The following is a 20,370-nucleotide window of genomic DNA, read 5'->3' on the forward strand; positions in this document are numbered from 1 at the left end:
CCTGAAGGACTCTTAGACCATGAGAAACAAAATTCTCTGGTCTGATGAGACAAAGACTGAACTCTTTGGCGTGAATGACAGGCATCATGTTTGGAGGAAACCAGGCACCATCCCTACAGTGAAGCATGGTGGTGGCAGCATCATGCTGTGGGGGTGTTTTTCAGTAGCAGGAACTGGGAGACTAGTCAGGATCGAGGGAAAGATGAATGCAGCAATGTACAGAGACATTCTGGATGAAAACCTGCTCCAGAGTGCTCTTGACCTCAACTGGGATGACGGTTCAATTTATTTCATTTATATGGACCTATCACTGTGGCAGAGTCTATTCTAAAAGCAGATTGCAGTGTGCTGCATCAGCTTCAGCCATGACATCTCCTGGTCAGTCCAGTGCCCTGTACTGTGCAACTGTCAGCCTTGTGAGACATCATCAGTACCTTGGACAAAGAGAAAAAGAGCACAATCAGTCGGCTGGAAAAACTGCACCTAAGGTATGATGAGTTCACCAGCAGTAAATCAACAGGAAAGCAGAGAAAATACTAAGGTGATCGCTGGCTGCTAGCCCTAAGCTTCACTAACAGACCCAGAATTTAGATGAAGTGAGGCAGATATCTGTTCCATTACTAATAAAATGAATTAAAAGGATAAGAAGCACCATAATATGCCAGTATGCTAGCCATACGAGAGGGAGAATAGATGCATCTTAAGTCTGGACTTTAATGTCTCTACAGAATCTGACTGTTTTATCTCTGTAGGGAGATCATTCCACAAAGCAGGTGCATGATAAGAGAAAGCTCTGTGACCTGCAGATTTTTACTAGCCCTAGGGACCCAAAGTAGTCCTGTGCCCTGAGAATGCAGAGCCCGGGCTGGTACATAAGGTTTAATTAGGTCAGCTAAGTAGGGAGGTGCTAGTCCATGAATAATTTTATAGGTTAGTAACAGAACCTTAAAATCCAACCTTGCAGAAACCGGAAGCAAGTGAGGAGACACCAAAATGGGTGTAATGTGGTTCATCTCATTCAATTATGTCAATGCTTCATCTTTCAGCAGGACAATGACCCTAAGCACACAGCCAAGATATCAAAGGAGCGGCTTCAGGACAACTCTGTGAATGTCCTTGAGTGGCCCAGCAAGAACCCAGACCTGAATCTGATTGAACATCTCTGGAGAGATCTGACAACAGCTGTGCACCGACACTCCCCATCCAACCTGATGGAGCTTGAGAGGTGCTGCAAAAAAGAATGGGCAAAACTGCCCAAAGATCGGTGTACCAAGCTTGTGGGATCATATTCAAGAAGACTTGAGGCTGTAATTGCTGCCAAAGGTGCATCAACAAAGTATTGAGCAAAGGGTGTGAATACTTATATGATTCTTAGTTTTGTTTTGTTTAATAAATCTGCAAAAATTTAACAAAAACATTTTTCATGTTGTCATCATGGGGTTTTGAGTAGAATTTTGAGGGACAAAATGAATTTACCCCATTTTGGAAGAAAACTGCAACTTATTAAAATTTGGAAGAAGTGAAGTACTGTGAATACTTTCCAGATGCACCGCAACCAGCTGTCACACCTCCTACAGAGGCTATAACAGAAATGACACCACCATAAAAAGAACCACCCGCTAAAAATTCACAAAATTGTCAAGCTACCAGGTCTAATACATCATAATAAGAAAGGGCATGAATTGCACATTTATTTAAACTTATAATAAGCCCATCTAAAAATTTTAATATTATCTACAAGAAAATTTTTACTGCTCTAAGTTTGCTCTTCAACAGGTCAAGAGACAAAAACTGAGATTCTCACTTCAACCTTTTAGTTTCTATTTTGTCTCTTAGAATTACTTAAAAGCTTGATGGGATCTTTTGAAACTTTAAGGAGGATAATTTGAGATTTTTGGCGTCTTTCTGTTCTGGAAACAAAACAGAGAGACAGAAGAAATAAACTATCATCTCATTTTGGTTTCACAAAAAACCTCATAGATGTCTTGGAGAAATAAATGAAACATTTTTTGGAGATTTCATGTCTAATTTTCATCTTCTCTGGGGATTCATAATTTTTCTTATTTTGTTTTTTATTTTTTTGCTTTGGCATGTTTACATTTACAATATATAACTTTTTTTTTTTTTGAAAAAATAAGTAATGCATCACAATTTTATTAACATTTTTCTTATTTCTAGGTTAACTTTGCCTAATTTCTGACACTGGAGCATTTTTATCTCCAATACTCACAATTATTTACATATTTTGATTTTTTTTCTAAATCTTTCATTTTACTTTAACTCTATTATTTATGCAGATTTTACACATTTAAATTTTTATTAAAGTTGTACTGATGTTTTTTTCCACACTGTGACTATTCAGCTTTTTATTTTTAATAAAGACTACAATCTGCAGTAAAGAGATGTTTCCTCATGTTATTTAACCATGGGCGTCTCAAGAGGTGAAGATATTTTCTTTGCTAGACTAAAATCTTCCACTCACATAAGCCTCATACTGATCAGAATCATACTGTATGAAAAGTGAGCAAGCTGATTATTAATAATATAAAAACACTTTGGTTTGAGGGCTGTGAAATTACAGGTAAACAAAATGCATGTGTTTGAACTTTATTTAGGTCTATTTCAACAGTTCTTTTAGTCAAACAGGAAAGATTGTTTTACCTGCTTTACATGTTTCAGCTACTTCCTGTAGCCTTCCTCAGAAGCGTCACAAGATGGGGAAGTGACGTGTCTTATAGGCTGCTACTTCTTGATTTGGCCAGACAGCAGGGGGAACTTACGCCCCCTACTGTCTGACGTCTTCTCCAGGACGGCATCCCATGTATGTGATAGGGTGTAGGCCCCCTCATCCTGATTCATGCTTCTTGGACCTCGCTTGCGGATCTCGATGGCCTCTCTGATCCAGCGGTGGTATTTGTTGCTTTCAGCACGTATGACCCTGGCATTGGTCCAGTCCATGATGTGATTTTTCCTCTTGCAATGGTCGGATATGGCTGATTTGAGATTTTCCTGCTCGGCTTGTTCTTTTATTGCTCTTGTTTGTCTATTGGCTGTCTCTTTTTCACATTCTTTTTGATGTTCATTTTTCCTTGTTCCAAATTGTCTCCCTGTCTCCCCAATGTATGTGTTGTTGCATGATAAGCATGGTATTTCATATATTACATCGCATTTGTGTTCTGGTTTTATTTTGTCCTTGGGCCTAACTAAAAGCTGTCTGAGTTTGGTGTGTGGTTTGACCGGTGTATTGATATTGTATTTTTTCATGACTCTTTGGATGCGTTCAGTGACCCCCCTGATATATGGCAGTGTGACTATGGCCGGTTTGTTTTTGTTGAGTGTTCTTTTTCTTCTTTTGTACGTGTTTTTCTGTGTTTTGTACCTGTTTTGTTTTTTTTACCTTTTTCTATTGCCCATTGTGGATACTGGCAGTTTGTGAGTGCATTGTGTATGTGTGTCTCCTCCTCTTCCCTGTCCTGTGTATCTGTGACTATAGTGGCCCGGTTGTACAGTGTTCTGACTACTGACAGCTGATGTTCTGAGGGGTGTTCTGATATCCAGAGCAAATATTGGTCCGTGTGTGTGGGTTTCCTGTGTATTTTAAGTTTGATACTGCCGTCTGTGTTGTGGTGTATTTTTAAATCCAAAAAAGCTATTTCATTGTTTGTTTCCTCTTCGTATGTGAATTTGATGCTGCCTGTATGGTCTATGGTGTTGAGGTGATCTGTGAGCTGTTGTGTGTGTGTCCGGTTTTAATTTTTTCTAAAATGTCATCGATGTACCTTTTCCAAAACAATATGCTACAATCTGCTGGTGCTGTGGATATAGCTTGTTGTTCCAGATGCTCCATGAAATATCCGCTCATAATGGCTGATAACGGGTCTCCCATGGTGAAACCTTCAGTCTTTTTGTATATGGTGGTGTTGTATTGAAAATAAGTGGATGTTGCAACGAATCTGAGTAGTGACATGATGTCTTCAACTGTGAGTTTGGTTAGTTTCCGGAGTGATTTGTCCTTACTGAGTCTACTGTGTACGATGTTGAGTGTGGCTTCTACTGGGGTTTTTGTAAAAAGTGATATGACATCGTGTGATATGAATATTTCATCCTGTCCTATGGTGGCTAAGAGGAGGAGACACACATACACAATGCACTCACAAACTGCCATTATCCACAATGGGCAATAGAAAAAGGTAAAAAAACAGGTACAAAACACAGAAAAACACGTACAAAAGAAGAAAAAGAACACTCTCAACAAAAACAAACCGGCCATAGTCACACTGCCATATATCAGGGGGGTCACTGAACGCATCCAAAGAGTCATGAAAAAATACAATATCAATACACCGGTCAAACCACACACCAAACTCAGACAGCTTTTAGTTAGGCCCAAGGACAAAATAAAACCAGAACACAAATGTGATGTAATATATGAAATACCATGCTTATCATGCAACAACACATACGAGGTCTCTTAGATAATAAACCGACCCTTTTATTTTTTTTTAACTATATGGATTTGAATGACGTGCGATTACACCAATCATGCTTGAACCCTCGTGCGCATACGTGAGTTTTTTCACGCGTGTCGGTGACGTCATTTCCCTGTGGGCAGGCCTTGAGTGAGATGTGGTCCCGCCCTCTCGGCTGAATTATTTTGTTTCACACGCTGCTCGAGACGGCGCACGTTGCTTTATCAAATTTTTTTCTGGACCTGTGAGGAATATCCGAGTGGACACTATTCGAGATATTACGCTGGTTTTCGGTGAAAAGTTTAACGGCTGATGAGACATTATGGGGTGTTTCTGTCGGTGTAAGGACTTCCCACGGAGCGGGACGTCGTGTAGCGCTTCCAGGCGCCGTCGTCGGCCTGTTTCGACCTGAAAACATCCTAATTTAAGGCTTAATTCACCCAGGACGTCGTGAGAGAACAGAGAAGATTCAGAAGAGGCCGGCATGAGGCCTTTATGCGGACATTCCACTGTTTAACGACATTTTTTAATGAAAGACGTGCGCGCAAAATCGCGAGTCGTTTCCGTGACGACTCGGCAAATCTGTGTGCGCCACAACAGGAAAAACACCTCCGTGTTGAAAACGATTTGTAAAATTCAGGCGGCTTTTGATGGCTTTCAACAAGTGAGTAACTGAAAAATTGTTTAACAGCTTGGGCATGTTCCAACTTGCCGTTAAGGTTTCCAACGGAGGTGTTTTTCCTGTCGCGACCCCCCGCGGTCGGGTCCAGCCCGACATGTGACTCTGCCCGCACGTTCTTTCATTACAAAATGTCCGTTAACAATGGAATGTCCGAATAAACTCCTCATGCCGACTTCTTCTGAAAGTTCTCTGTTCTCTGACGACTTCCTGGGACAACAGAGCCTGAAATGTGGAAGTTTTCAACTTGAAACGGCGAGACGCTGCCGCCTCGAAGTGTAGATCGCCGTCAGGCGCCGTGGGCCGTCCTTACGGCGACACTTACAGACCAAAATCTCTCATCAGCCGTTAAAATTTTTACCGAAAACCAGCTGAATTTATCGAATAGTGTCCACTCAGTTGTGCCTTACAGTTTTGAAAAAAATTTGATCAAACAAAGCAGCAGTCTCTGAGCCATTCCTAAACAATGAAAAAATCGAAGAGAGGGTGGGCGACTCCTCACTCAAAGACTGCCCACAGGCGAATGACGTAACCGACAGGCGTGAAAAAACACTCGCATGCCCACGAGGGTTCAAGCATGTCTGATGTAATCACACGTGATTCAAATCCATATGGTTTTTGAAAAAATAATAAGGTCGGATACTTTTCTAATAGACCTCATACATTGGGGAGACAGGGAGACAATTTGGAACAAGGAAAAATGAACATCAAAAAGAATGTGAAAAAGAGACAGCCAATAGACAAACAAGTGCAATAAAAGAACAAGCTGAGCAGGAAAATCTCAAATCAGCCATATCCGACCATTGCAAGAGGAAAAATCACATCATGGACTGGACCAATGCCAGGGTCATACGTGCTGAAGGCAACAAATACCACCGCTGGATCAGAGAGGCCATCGAGATCCGCAAGCGAGGTCCAAGAAGCATGAATCAGGATGAGGGGGCCTACACCCTATCACATACATGGGATGCCATCCTGGAGAAGACGTCAGACAGTAGGGGGCGTAAGTTCCCCCTGCTGTCTGGCCAAATCAAGAAGTAGCAGCCTATAAGACACGTCACTTCCCCATCTTGTGACGCTTCTGAGGAAGGCTACAGGAAGTAGCTGAAACATGTAAAGCAGGTAAAACAATCTTTCCTGTCTGACTAAAAGAACTGTTGAAATAGCTAACGTAAGAAGACAGTATGAAATTTCACAAATGTTTATTTAGGTCTATTTGGTAAACGTAATAAGGGCTGCGGCAATCTGACATTTCACCCCAATCATTGATATTTTGTAAATTTCACGTTGCCTAGGAAATTTCAGAACCTCCCTACATTTATGTGTCAAGTTTGGTGGATATCCGAATGAAAAATTGTAATTTTGACCTTGACCAAAACAAACTCCATCCATTTTCTATACCCACTTCCTCCAGTTAAGGGTCACGGGGTTGCTGGAGCCTATCCCAGTAGTCATGTGTGTGAGGCGGGGTACACCCTGGACAAGATGCCAGTCTGTCACAAGCCACATATACGTACACAGACAAACACATTCACACCCTCACGCAGGTGGGAATCAAACCCATGACCTTCTTGCTGCAAGGCAACAGTGCGAACCATGAAGCACCCCAAAACAAACTCCTTATGGGTAATTATGGGATCAACCTACAAGCACGCAGTAACTTCGATGGAAATTTGTCCAAGCACCTGGGAAGATTATTGGAACAAACAAACAAACAAACAAACAAAATGAGTTTTATCAGAACTTATCTGGTTTGCAAAATATCATAAAATTACTGCATTATCTCTTCACACTTGGGTTACACTGCAACAAGAAAGAGACACTTTTGGAATTAATGTGGCCTGCAGCATCACATCATAAATTTGAACTGAAATACCAGAAACACAAATCTCACACATACACCAGAATACAGCCAGTGAGGGCCAGGGACATTTTAATACAAGTATTTACATTAAATGACAATATGGTTATCTTAAGATTCATAATGATGTACATGTGCAAAGGAGCCAGATCACAAAATAAAACAACCTGAGCCTCCAGCTAAATGTGATCTTTTTTCAGCAGTATGCATGATGTTGTGCAGCTCAGTACAATTAAAGGGATAATATTTTACTTCTCCTTCACACAAAATTTACATTTTACATGCTATCAAGTGTAAAGTTGTTCCCATAAGTCAGTTTTTTTTAATGGAGGAATTTCTTGAGGTTATTCTCTGAGTCCTTCAAGGTGCAGGTTTGCATGTCCAAACAACACCAGAGTGCAGCTCAACATGTCAACACATTCCTTAAATGCTGCTGGAGGTCGACTGGCAGTGTCATTTAGATCATCTCCTCTGGCACCTGTGCTGTTGTGCAGTTCTGTACGTCAACACTGGACAAATTGTGCAGTTCTGTACGTCAACACTGGACAAATTCAACTAATCAAGCACTTTTTATGTAGCTGACAAGAGGTACATAAAAAGCTCTTTAACATCTGGTACACCTGATGTTAAAGAGTCTCTAAAAATTAGGGATGGAGCCTGTGCTGTACACAGAAACAAATACCGGTAAGATACCACACGTCTACTTCAGTTTGATTCATTGCATGAAACAGATCTTATGGAACATTTTTTAAGGATTATTAAATATTGAGACATATGTGTAATAGAAGACATTAGGTTAAACATATCCCAGCATGCCTCAACCCAGCCACTACACCCTACTATTGAGGTGGGCACCATTACTGAGGTATAACCTAGATTTACAGAATTTGAGAGTATCTCTCTACGCATGCTGACGAAACTTGTAACTCAACAAAAGCACAACGTGTTTATTTGATCCTATACCAACAAAACTGTTTAAGGACCTGTGGCCCACTCTTGGGACGACTGTGCTGGAAATTATTAATCTTTTTTTAACTTCTGCATCTGTTCCTAAATGTTTCAAATCTGCAGTGATTAAGCCATTACTTAAGAAACCTAATCTTGACCCTAGTGTATTGAAAAACTATCGGCCGATATCAAATCTATCATTTCGCTCTAAAATTCTGAAAAAAGTGGTGTCACGCCAGCTCGTGGACCACCTTACTGAGAGTAATCTCTTTGAGCCACTGCAGTCTGCTTTTACAAAATATCATTCCACAGAGACAGCTCTCACTAAAGTGGTGAATGATCTTCTGCTTGCAATGGATTTGGACACCACTACGGTTCTGGTGCTGTTACATCTCAGTGCTGCATTTGATACAGTGGATCATCATATTCTACTTGATATAGTAGAGAAGCTTGACTGGACTGGGTTGCTTGACGCGAGGACGTTTCGCTTCAAATCGCAGAAGCTTCCTCAGCTAAAATTCTTGCTCTGGTAGTCTGACTTCTGTCTTGACTCTTGTAGAGAAGAATATTATTTTATATAGGTTTTTATATAGGTATATAGGTTTTATTATTCTACTTGATAGGTTGGAAAATCATTTTGTGATTACTGGGAGTGCCCTTGCATGGCTGACGTCATACTTGACCAGTCGTTCTCACTGTGTTTTGCACAGTAACACTACCTCTAACCTTAGTGACACGAAATTTGGGGTTCCACAGGGGTCCGTCTTAGGCCCCCTGCTTTTCTCCCTTTATATAGCACCCCTTGGGCACATATTGCAGTGTTTTGGGATTACCTTTCACTGCTATGCTGATGATACTCAGTTATACATGCCGATAACTGCTGGTAATCTCATTCACATAAAATCATTAGAAGACTGCCTTGCAGCAGTGAGAAGTTGGATGTCTAGAAACGTCCTACTTTTAAACTCTGATAAGACTGAAATGATGGATCTTGGTCCAGTGAGACATCAGCATCAATTTGACCAGTTAACACTTAGCCTAGGCTCGTGTGTCATACATCACACTGACAAAGTGAGGAACTTTGGGGTAATTTTTGATCCTACATTGTCCTTTGACCTCCACATTAGAAATATTAGGAGGACTGCTTTCTTCCACCTCCAAAATATAGCAAAGATCCATCCCATCCTGTCTATGGCTGATGCTGAGACCCTGATCCATGCATTTATCTCTTCTAGATTGGACTACTGCAATGTTTTATTTTCTGGCTTACCGTGGTCCAGCATTAGGGCTCTCCAACTGGTTCAAAATGCTGCAGCCAGACTTTTGACACGAAGCAGAAAGTTTGACCACATTACACCCATTTTGGCATCCCTTCACTGGCATCCTGTCCCAGTGAGATCAGATTTTAAGGTTCTGCTACTAACCTATAAAATTATTCATGGACTGACACCTCCCTACCTAGCTGACCTAATTAAACCTTACGTACCGGCCCGGGCTTTGCGTTCTCAGGGTACAGGACTACTTTGTGTCCCTAGGGTGAATAACAAGTCTGCGGGTCATAGAGCTATCTCTTATCATGCCCCTGTTCTGTGGAATGATCTCCCTGCGTCAATAAAAAGTCAGATTCTGTGGAAACTTTCAAGTCCAGATTTAAGACACACTTATTTTCGTTTTCGTATGGCTAGCGTACTGGCATAGTATAGTTCTACGCTTTTTACTCTTTTAATTATTTTGATTAGGAAACGGAGTGGGCCGCGGCCTCAACTTTACCTAAATTGTGGGTCTTTTAGTGAAGCTTAGGGCTAGTGGCCGGCTATCACCTTAGTATTTCCTGTTTTTCTTGTTGTTTAATGCTGACAAATTATACTATATTTCTTGTCTTTCTGATGCCTGATTCTGTTTTTTTCTCTCTGTCTAAGGTGCAGCTCCATCCAGAGATGGGTGTGGTAGTTGTGCTGGAAACCCTCCTGTCCTGTGCACCAACAGCATTTCCTGTATATTCGTTTTGTGTCTGTAGCATGGCCCAAGCAGAGGGTCACCCCTTTGAGTCTGGTCTGCTTGAGGTTTCTTCCTCAGAGGGAGTTTTTCCTTACCACTGCTGCTCTGGGGGTTAGTAAGATTAGACCTTACTTGTGTGAAGCACCTTGAGGCAACTCTGTTGTGATTTGGCGCTATATAAATGAAAATAAATTGAAAAATTGAAATTGAAAAATTATGTGGATCTATTATTTAATGTAGGATGTACCATTGTGCTCTGAGATTTATCACTGGTTGTAGCCGCCTCACCCACCGCTGTGAGTTGTATGCTAATGCTGGCATGTCTTCTTTACATGTAAGGCAATACACATTGGATGACTGGTTTGCATGGCTCTTATTTGGTTTAGTTCCAACTTATTTCTCCAGTTTACTTCGGAAATCTGAAAGCCATTATGCTTTGAGCTCGAATGACATTGTGCTTTCGTGTACCTCATGTTCGCACTGAAATGGGAAATAATTCTGCTCCCTCTGCTTGGAATGTTCTCCAATCTGAACTGAAACTGTCGGGGTTGATTGCTCTGAAAGTTTTCCACTCTATTTCAAGAAACAGAGAATGGAAATCTTTTGAAAAGTGCCTGTGTTTTAAAACTTTTTTTTTACTTTTATATTGTTACTATGACCAAAATAATTGTTTCATTTGTAAATTGTATGTATTTTATTTATTTTAATGGCTACCTTGATGTTAATTTGTTTCTTATGACATGTGCTGCTGCCTTTCTTGGCAAGGTCACCCTTACAAAAGAGGTTTCAATCTCTGTGGGTTTTTTTATCTGGTTAAATAAAGGTTAAGATGTCTTGGTTAATTTTTGCCAATAACTCAAAAACTGGTGTACATATTTTTATAAGATTGAGGGTGTGTGTGTCTGCATGACTGATTGTGCATAAAAGTAGTCATTTTTAAGTAATTTGGATCAAATGATAAGCGCCTTGAATCATAATTTTCCACTGAAAGGAACCTTAAAGTGGAAGAAAGTAACTTTTTTACCTTAATTTTACAGTTTGGGAGTAAATGTAAGGGATAAATTACTGGGGGCTCATTCACTCATTCCCCCCCCCCCCCCCCCCCCCCCCCCCAGGGTCTCTTAGCAGAAAACCAGCCTTGCAATTTCATGAAAATGACCAGGTGTTCTTTAAATCATTATTCCTTCTAATACTGTAGCCAGTTCAGAGTGACATTACAACACCGTTCCTACAAAATGAAACAGATGGATCCAAATTGATTTAAAGGAGTTCAGCTTTTTTGAACCTAAGCTCTATTTTTAGATGTTGTGGGGGTCATCTTTTCACTTGGTTCAAAAGAAAAAAAATATTATACATTACAAAATATTATGCATTACTCGTATTTATTTCAAATGCAAACACTACCACAGCAAGCACAAGCCAACCAGCTAATTAATGTTATTGGACAGGCAGAGTAAACCGCTTCTTGTCACCATTGAATTGGTGCAAATGTCATTAGAAGTGTCTATTTTACATATTGTCTCAATGCAGAGGTAAACATGCACCTGACTGGCTCACCAAATGTAAACAAACTTTTTGAAGAGCTGATTACAAAGTTAGCTGCTTACCTTAGCTTAGCTGTCCTCCTCTGCTGCTGTGTACTGAGGATTTAGAAATCAACTGCTGAGGAGGGGCCAAGTCTTACAGAATGGACCCCCTTCCAGTAATAGTAGCCATTTAGCTTCTGCCTGCTGAGGCGGTGCTTGCATTCTAAATAAACTAAGTGGTAATTACTGATAAATTCATTTTTGTTCAGCATGACAAGATGACCCCCACATCTAAAACAAAGCCTAGGATAAAAAACAATCTTCTCCTTTAAGTAACATTTATGACAACTTAACTTTGAACAAGCTCAATTGCAGCATTTCATCCAACAAGCCTACATTTAAATCTGCACTTACGACAGCATCTCCATAAAGTTAATCTGAAGTGTACGTATGCAATTTTCCATCCTAAAAATGTATTTCAGAGGCATATAAGAAAATGCAGTGATATGTTCTGAAGGGCATTGCAGCACCCTTCAAACAGTACGGGGGGTAAAACAATCGTTAAGTTTAAAATGTGTAAAGTTGGAAAGGCGCACTTCATTAAAATGTGACTACAAACCTAAAGATTTGAATCCCTGATGCTAATCCACAATATTCCAAACTCACCGGATAAAACATTTTTCCAGACTTGTGTGTCCACTGAGGGGCGGCAGTGAGTCACTGCTTTTAGCTGTATTATACACTATGTACAACAGCACCCATGTTCAGCATACTTGTATGCATATTATTTATAGGTGGATTACATATCGTACAGTGGGAAAAAACATTGTTTGTGTACATGTGCAATGATCTATCTGACCTGTCAGCACACAGATAGACTACAAGTGATTGTTTCCTTGCAGCTATATGTTCATACAGTCATGCCTATTATTCAAAAGCATTGATTTAGATGACGTATTGGTTGGTAATGAAAAGCAGCAGATGAGGAGAGTACAAATTATGGCTAATACTGTGGAATGTAAAGGCCTAATCTTGCAATACTGTATGAAACCTTCATTTATGTAGATAAAATGTTAATTTTCACAATTGCTTCTATTGCCATTTTGCACAATCACCAAACTGGCTGTATTGTCCATGAGCTTAAGTATTATAATTGCATTCTGTGCTTTCACTGTGAAATCATTTAAAGGCGTAAAGCATAACAGCCAATGCAAAACCAGAGTGAAGAAAAGTGAAACTTTCAGGAAAAGGTAAATGATGAAAATATGACTGTAACAAGCAACAAACAAGGTTAGAAAAATGACATCAAAGTAGACATTTTCAACCAGACAAACCCTGAGAATCATTTACAGACAGCCAGCAGAAGGCAGAAAAGTGCTTCCAAAAAAATTATTTTCAGCATTTTTTGTTACAAGCAGGCATCTATGCTAGATCAAGTCCTTATATAGTAAGGTTTTCCCATCAGGGGCGATGCCAAAAATAAAAATCATTTTTTTGGCCATTTTTGGGCCAAAACCCCCCATTTTTGGGTCAAAATTCAAAAGTGGTCCAATCCTTTTGATATGCATATCAAATTACTCGTCTTGACGAGTAGAGTTCAAACATATATAGTTTGACCTATTTTTGACCTTGTGTTACATCACAATGACCGAAAATGTGGAAAGGTCAACATACTTTTCGTGAAGGGTCAAATTCATAAAATCTGTTATGATGGTCCAATTATGACAATTTTGGTGTCTAATTATATGTTTTCTTGCACAAGAAAACCAATAAGACAACTTACATAGACCATTATGCCAGTCTTAGCTATGAAAATACAATTATGTCAGATAAGATGGGTCTATTGATTAACTTTATCCAACTTCAAAATGGTTATGACATCAAAATTGATCATAATTGGCCTCTTTTACATCAAGCACATTAATTAAATATAAAAATTGCATTAGTATGTTTTTTGTGAATATAAAGAAAATCAGAATACAAAAGCAAATAAGACAGAGATATTTTAGAGTACACTATGGCTAATTTATTAAAAACATTTTTTATGATTCATTGTTTCCATTACACAACATACACTTGATACCTCAAGTATCAGAACCATTCAAAATAAGTTCAATACACCCACTGACATTATTTTTTTTTGTTATTAGTACCAAATTGACAAATTTTAGTTACCTTAAAGGGGCATTCCATAAAAAATTAAACTGATTACCACCCATGTTATGGAAAAACATATATTAATATGATTTTGGTAAAACTATGATTTGATGTGATTTGACATCATTTGAAGTATATCTGGGAGTAAATAGAGGGAAAAAGGGATGTGAGGCAAAATGCAAGACTGCAGCCTGTAAGTGCTTTAAGAGTGGTCAGTGTTGCATGGGTTGATTGCTTTAAGTAGCTAACACAACAAAACACTTAAAATGCTGTATTTGCAGTTTTGGAATTTATATAGAATGTCCTTTGAATGTGTTTATTTGTAATCTAATTTCAGAATTATGCAGTTTTGGATCTACATTTATTACAAGAGAAAAAAGGTACCTCTTGGAATTTACATTAACAACACAATTTATAGTTCCTTGGCTCTGATGCTTGAACTTGCAAATTATGATGTGTAAAGTTAACAATGAATCAGAAAATGTGATTCTAAGAAAATTGATATTTTTTGCCCTAAGATGTCTTGTTTTGGTTGTTGTTTGTACCTTTTCCCTCTATTTACACCCTAATATACTTCAAATGATGTCAAATCACATCAAATCATAGTTTTACCAAAATCATATTAATATATGTTTTTCCATAACATGGGTGGTAAACAGTTTAATTTTTTATGGAATGCCCCTTTAAGGTAACTAAAATTTGTCAATTTGGTACTAATAACAACAACAACAAAAAATGTCAGTGGGTGTATTGAACTTATTTTGAATGGTTCTGATACTTGAGGTATCAAGTGTATGTTGTGTAATGGAAACAATGAATCATAAAAAATGTTTTTAATAAATTAGCCATAGTGTACTCTAAAATATCTCTGTCTTCTTTGCTTTTGTATTCTGATTTTCTTTATATTCACAAAAAACATACTAATGCAATTTTTATATTTAATTAATGTGCTTGATGTAAAAGAGGCCAATTATGATCAATTTTGATGTCATAACCATTTTGAAGTTGGATAAAGTTAATCAATAGACCCATCTTATCTGACATTTTCATAGCTAAGACTGGCATAATGGTCTATGTAAGTTGTCTTATTGGTTTTCTTGTGCAAGAAAACATATAATTAGACACCAAAATTGTCATAATCGGACCATCATAACAGATTTTATGAATATGACCCTTCACGAAAAGTGCGTTGCCCTTTCCACATTTTCGGTCATTGTGACGTAACGCAAGGTCAAAAATAGGTCAAACTATATATTTTTGAACTCTACTCGTCAAGACGAGTAATGTGATATGCATATCAAAAGGATTGGACCATTTTTGAATTTTGACCCAAAAATAGAGGTTTTTGGCCCAAAAATGATTTTTATTTTTGGCATCGCCCCTGATGTGAAACCTTACTATATAAGGACTTGATCTAGCATAGATGCCTGCTTGTAACAAAAATTGTCAAAAAAAATTTTTTGGACGCACTTTGTGCCTTCTGTGGGCTGTCTGTTAGATGTGATAAGAATCTGTCCTCAGGGCTTGTGCCCTCTCCACACAAAAAAGTCACTCCACAAGAACAGAAATGGCAATAATTAAGCCAGAAAGGACAGAAAGATAGAGCAGACAGCTTGGAACCACTTGCAGAACATGTGAAAGATGACTTTGTTTTGTCCCCTCAGATAGGACTGGACAGAGGGTAAAAAAGAGGGCAAGACAGTGGAGAGAGCCGGCTCAGACTCCTGAAGATCTATAAAGAGAAGGGGGGGGGGGGGGGGGGATGACAGGAAGGAGGGATGAAAAAAGAGGTGGGGGAAGAAGAAAACATTTGTGAAATCAGATACAAAAAAGCTAACTCAAAAGAATCAGATACAATACTGAAGGCACCTTGACACTTTCATGCATTCAACCCCTGCACCACCGTGCAATTCGTCCCACTGGATGCTGCCCTTTGTGCCAGTGGGTGCTGTGTTATATAAAAAAATTATTTCGGAGGAGATTAATCATTTGCTCTCAGAACTTGGCTGATGAAACCACCTCTACTCACTCCAGAATCACAGAGCAATTTTCTACAGCTGCAGGTGTTCTTGTGCTCTTCATGACATCGAGAATGCATTTGGAATCATCTCAAAGGTAATTATGTATTTGTAATATTTATATTGTAATGGCTTAGTAAAACACTTGCATTTTCATTCCTTCTTATGAGTATCTGTAAAATTATGTTTATTATAGATGTAACATCTCGTCATAATCGTTCACATGAGCTGCACTGTGATGTATTGACTCGCATTAACTCGCATTGACAAACAGTGTTTTTGAATTGTATGCGCAATGTTCAGGTCTAGTTCACAAAATGAATGCATGACAGAGATTTTGAACATATCAAAATTTTCTTTGCGTATTTGCACGCAGCCATGCAGTTTCCAAGTTTATTCTCTGGCACAGCAGATTGATTGCCACTGCAGGGATCACATTTGTGCAAATTTCAAGTGAGGTTTTTGATGATTTTTCTTTATTAGTATATCAGTAAATGATAAATTTACTGATATACTGTCCTGTCCTGGAGGGCATTTACAAAAAAAGGCTTCAGTCCCGGTCTTTGGCTATTACTAAAGACTTCCTGCATCACGCGAGGGACCTGTTTGAGCTTCTTCCCTCGGGTAGGCGCTATCGTTCTATTAAATGTGCACTGAAAAAAGTGAAACACAGTGCACTTCATTCAAAGTACTTATTTACATTGGTCTAATGGAAAATTGTGGTTTCCAGTTTAAATCTGCTGGAATCGCTTTACAAAATACTAAATATACATTGTGAGAAACTAAAAAAATTGGCTGTAACAAATTACATCAATTTTTTTTTAAGTTGATCCAAAGTAGCATTTTTTTCAGTGTGGGACATCACGTTATAGAAAAAGTTTCTTTCCACAAGCCGTGGCAATGATCAACACTTTTTGATGAGTTTTAAATGTATCTTAAATTATTTTGTGGTTTATTTTGTCTTTTTTTATGGCATTTTTGATGTTCTTTTATGTCATTTATTGTTTGTGTATGTCTTGCTAGTGCACTTTTGTGCTCCTTGCACGCTTTTTTCAATGTGGTTTTAATACTGCAAATGGCAAATAAACTTGAACCTGAACTTTAACACAAAAAAAGTGGGTATTTTTCTGCCTCTGTATTATGAAAGAGGTACAGTATAATAAAGGGGTCTAAAAATAAAAATAACATTTCACCAGGTATCTGAACAGTATATTAAAGTTTGCAACCAAAAATACCCAATAAACACTGAGGTGACACATTATAAAAATATTTTGAGATCTCAGAGGAAGTACGCATGTCACTTTAAATGGAAAGGAGTTGCTTCCCCACAGAAACGGTTGTCCCACAGAGCAGACTGTCTTCGTGGGTGTGTCCAAGACAAAACACAAATCCTGATATAGATTTCTGTGACATCCAGTAAGACTAATGAACTATTAAATTTTGCTTATAACATGAGAAGTTTCTCTTTGAACAGAGAAAACTATGAAATTCTGAGGATGTTTAACTTGAAGGAGTGACCATTATAAACTGATAAAAGGCAGATTAAAAACATATTTTACATAACAGAACCCCTTTCAAGAAAGTAAAAGACCTTATTATATTTAAAAAAAAGCAATATTTTATGGGTTAACAGCACAATACATAATTCCAGAAGACAACAATAGAACTAATCCACATTATTATGTTGTAGTTCACGTAGGGGGAAAAAAAAAATCACTTTTAAAGGTGATGGGTCGTGATGTGACATTTACTTTGTTTAGACTGTAACATTTAGCACTCTGTGTTAACATATATTTAGAAACAATTTTGCTTTATTTATTTATTTATATATATTTTTTTACAAAATCAAACCTAAAACTTTGCACAGTGTTACAGACACTGTACATGAAAATGTGGTGGAGAATAAAATCAACACAACAACTTTAATGACAAATTCACCGTTTAATATTGCAAATATTAATAAATTATCATTACTGGTCTGATATAGCAGTGCTACCCTATAAATGGCAGCAGAGTCAGAGACAGTATGCATTAAAAAATAAAGAAAACTAGCATATTGAGTCAATTTGAAACCATTCATGAGCTCATTCACCTTTTATGAATCAGTGTATGGGAATTTTTATTTTATTTTATTTTTTAAAGACCTGCATGTGAATAAGTGATAATTAACAAGCAGATGGGTGCTTATGATAAAGTACATGGCATTATGTTAATGAACAGTGTTCAATGACACCGACTGCATTCGAGTCCATCAGGTTGGAAAAGCGGGATCATACCTTCCCCGCCGAATGTTTCTGGATCCACAGGAAAGCATCAGCATGGGGTTGGGGAGGGGAGAATTAAGAACAGACAATAAGAACAGAGAACAAGTGACATCAAAATACAGGAAACATGATGAAATATGCAGTATGGAAAAATACATGCATTGAGGCTGCAGTCTACCGGAAGTAAAAGGAACCAAAGAGTCAGCAGGATCCAAAAATATTTGACTACTTTCAGATGTGATCACTCCTTCCAAACTACAGCCATACAAGATTTTTTTTCCACTTGTGTGCATGCTGCACAGTGCACACATTGCAACAGCAAGGCAGGACATGAAGCAAAATAGCAATGTGCAAATTTTAAAAATTATGCAAACCTTAGACAGGTCAAATCCAGTCATGCAAATAGGACTGTAAAGATGCAGGTAGCTTCCTGAAGTTATTTCTCAGTGTAATCTGAAGAAACTGCACTTAATTCTACATTAAAATAGCTAAGTGGCCTCTGTGTGCGTGCATGTGTGTGTATGGCTCCGAGCATGAAAAAATGGGGACAGCTATGTTGTATGGCTGGGGGGGGGCCTGGCTGCCTTTTTGTTTCTGTCTTTTGGTTTTCCTTCCAGGTGGCTTGCATTTGGGACTGAGTGGCTGTGTTGCTGAGGTTATCAGGACCTCACCCTGATCACCTGCGGCTCGTCAGGACTCACAGCTGTGGTGCATCTATATGGATTGGAACATGGTGGCATTTAAGACTGGAGTATACAGTGTGTATTTGCCAGAGACTCGACCTTGTGACCAGACGGGTGAGATCGTCGTCTCGGGAGCCATCTCATCATCAGTGGATGCAGAGAACGTCCAGGGTTTGATGCACGGTCTGTGAAAGAGGAGGGGGTGAGGTCTCACGCTCGTCAGCACACTTCCTGAGGTACGTTAGATTTTGTGACTAACGTTTATACAGTCAGTAAATGTGGTGTCCCTCACACCTTATTATATTGAGCTGTACGTTAGTCATGTATCGGCTTCCACTGCAGTGGAGTTTTGTGAACTGGATGTTCCATGCCTGCAGGTTGGGAAGCTGATTAGTAATTAAGCCAGGAAGTGTTTGCTGTTTATGTACACCTTTGAGTGGTCTCTCTGTGTGTAGAGTGTGGACTCACATAATGGTTCCTTCTTTCACAGACTCGGTTTGTTGCGGCCACCTGGGGGGTGTCGGCGGGGTCCTTGGGTCCGAACGGCTTCTGGCTCCGGACCGTTAGCGCTGCTGGGAGCGCACCGTATCACCACCACGCCAGACCGCACACTCTTTTGTTGTTTTGTATCACATCACTGTTATGTATTAAATTCAGTTAGCCTTTGTACCGTGCTCTGCTTATTTCATACTGGGTCCTTCAAACGCTGGTCGGTTCTCCGAGCTGCGTCCGACACATAACAAGCTAACATTTGTCATTTGTTATGCTTGTGTATTTTGGGTCAAGGATGAACGCTGCAAAAAGGGAAAGTTTACAGGACTAATATTTTTGAAGAAATTAGCGATATTAGCTAACAACTGTGAACAATAGAAGTTATGCTGCAATGCACCATGGGAGTTCAGGGTTTTGGGGTTTTAAATGTTGTTATTGTGGTGCATGTTAGTTTAACAGTGTTGTCAGTGTTACTGATTTATTGTGTTTTGTAGTTCAATTGGATTAGCCAGTTTAGTTAAGTATCATGTTGCCATTACCACAAGTGAGTTAAGTGTCATGTTGCTGTTACACTGAGTGAGAACTGTAGTGTGTTTGATGTCTTCAGCCACTGTCTTTGTTTGTGTGTTTGTAAAAATAGAAGCACCTGCTTGTGGCAGAATGCAGAAAAGACAAAAAAGCTCTGCGTGCATGCGTACAACGTCGATCACAGACAAACTGGAGAGAACTAACATTTGCCGTTTGGTATGCGTATGTAGGTTGGGTGAAGGATGAACACCTCCAAAATGGAATGTTGACAGGACTAATATTTTTGGAGAAACTATGGATATTAGCCAACAACACTGAACAATGGACAATGATAATTACATTCTGGACTCACACGCCATTCCAACTCATTATAGAAGCTTATAGAAAATGTCAGCTACCTATTTTATAAAGACTACCCAATCTAGAGTCCATGGATCCCCACGGGCAACGTGCGAGTTATAACTTAAGTCAACAAGAACATCATTAGTTTTGTACTGTGCTGCACCTTAGTTTCTAGTAGACTGATGTGTGTGTTTATGTGTGATGTTTAGCAGAGTACAACATGTAGAAGTACCTCCTACACTTGATCTGTACTTCAAAAATGAATCGGCTACATAAAATGGGGCGAATACGACCAGTCATCTTGCGCCATGATGGAAACGTCAAAGAGCTTACAAAAGAGCTTCTAAACTGTGCAATCATGCTTGTTCTAACAAAGTCATTGTCAATTTTAATTTAAATAGAGAA

The 20,370-nt window shown here is 38.9% G+C and overlaps 1 protein-coding gene across 4 annotated transcripts in view; it reads right to left on the reverse strand.

Annotated features, from left to right (window-relative positions):
- Positions 1-12,236: 12,236 nt before the first annotated feature.
- LOC117531025 (disintegrin and metalloproteinase domain-containing protein 11-like) overlaps positions 12,237-20,370 on the reverse strand; it is a 62,229-nt gene continuing 54,095 nt past the window's right edge. The window contains exons 25-27 of one of the 4 annotated variants that reach the window (XR_004566502.1): positions 17,933-17,950; positions 15,136-15,370; positions 12,237-12,830 (exon numbers count right to left, since the gene is read on the reverse strand). Coding sequence is in view for 3 of the 4 variants with exons in the window: in XM_034194025.1 (XP_034049916.1) it covers positions 17,880-17,950 (71 nt within the window). In the remaining variant the exon portion in view is untranslated. Of the gene's footprint in view, positions 12,831-15,135; positions 15,371-17,552; positions 17,951-20,370 lie in introns of those variants that run through there. The other 3 variants (XM_034194024.1, XM_034194023.1, XM_034194025.1) reach the window with 3 other exon arrangements.

This window comes from Thalassophryne amazonica, chromosome 18 (genome assembly GCF_902500255.1).
Source record: "Thalassophryne amazonica chromosome 18, fThaAma1.1, whole genome shotgun sequence".
NCBI classification, from domain to species: Eukaryota; Metazoa; Chordata; class Actinopteri; order Batrachoidiformes; family Batrachoididae; genus Thalassophryne; species Thalassophryne amazonica.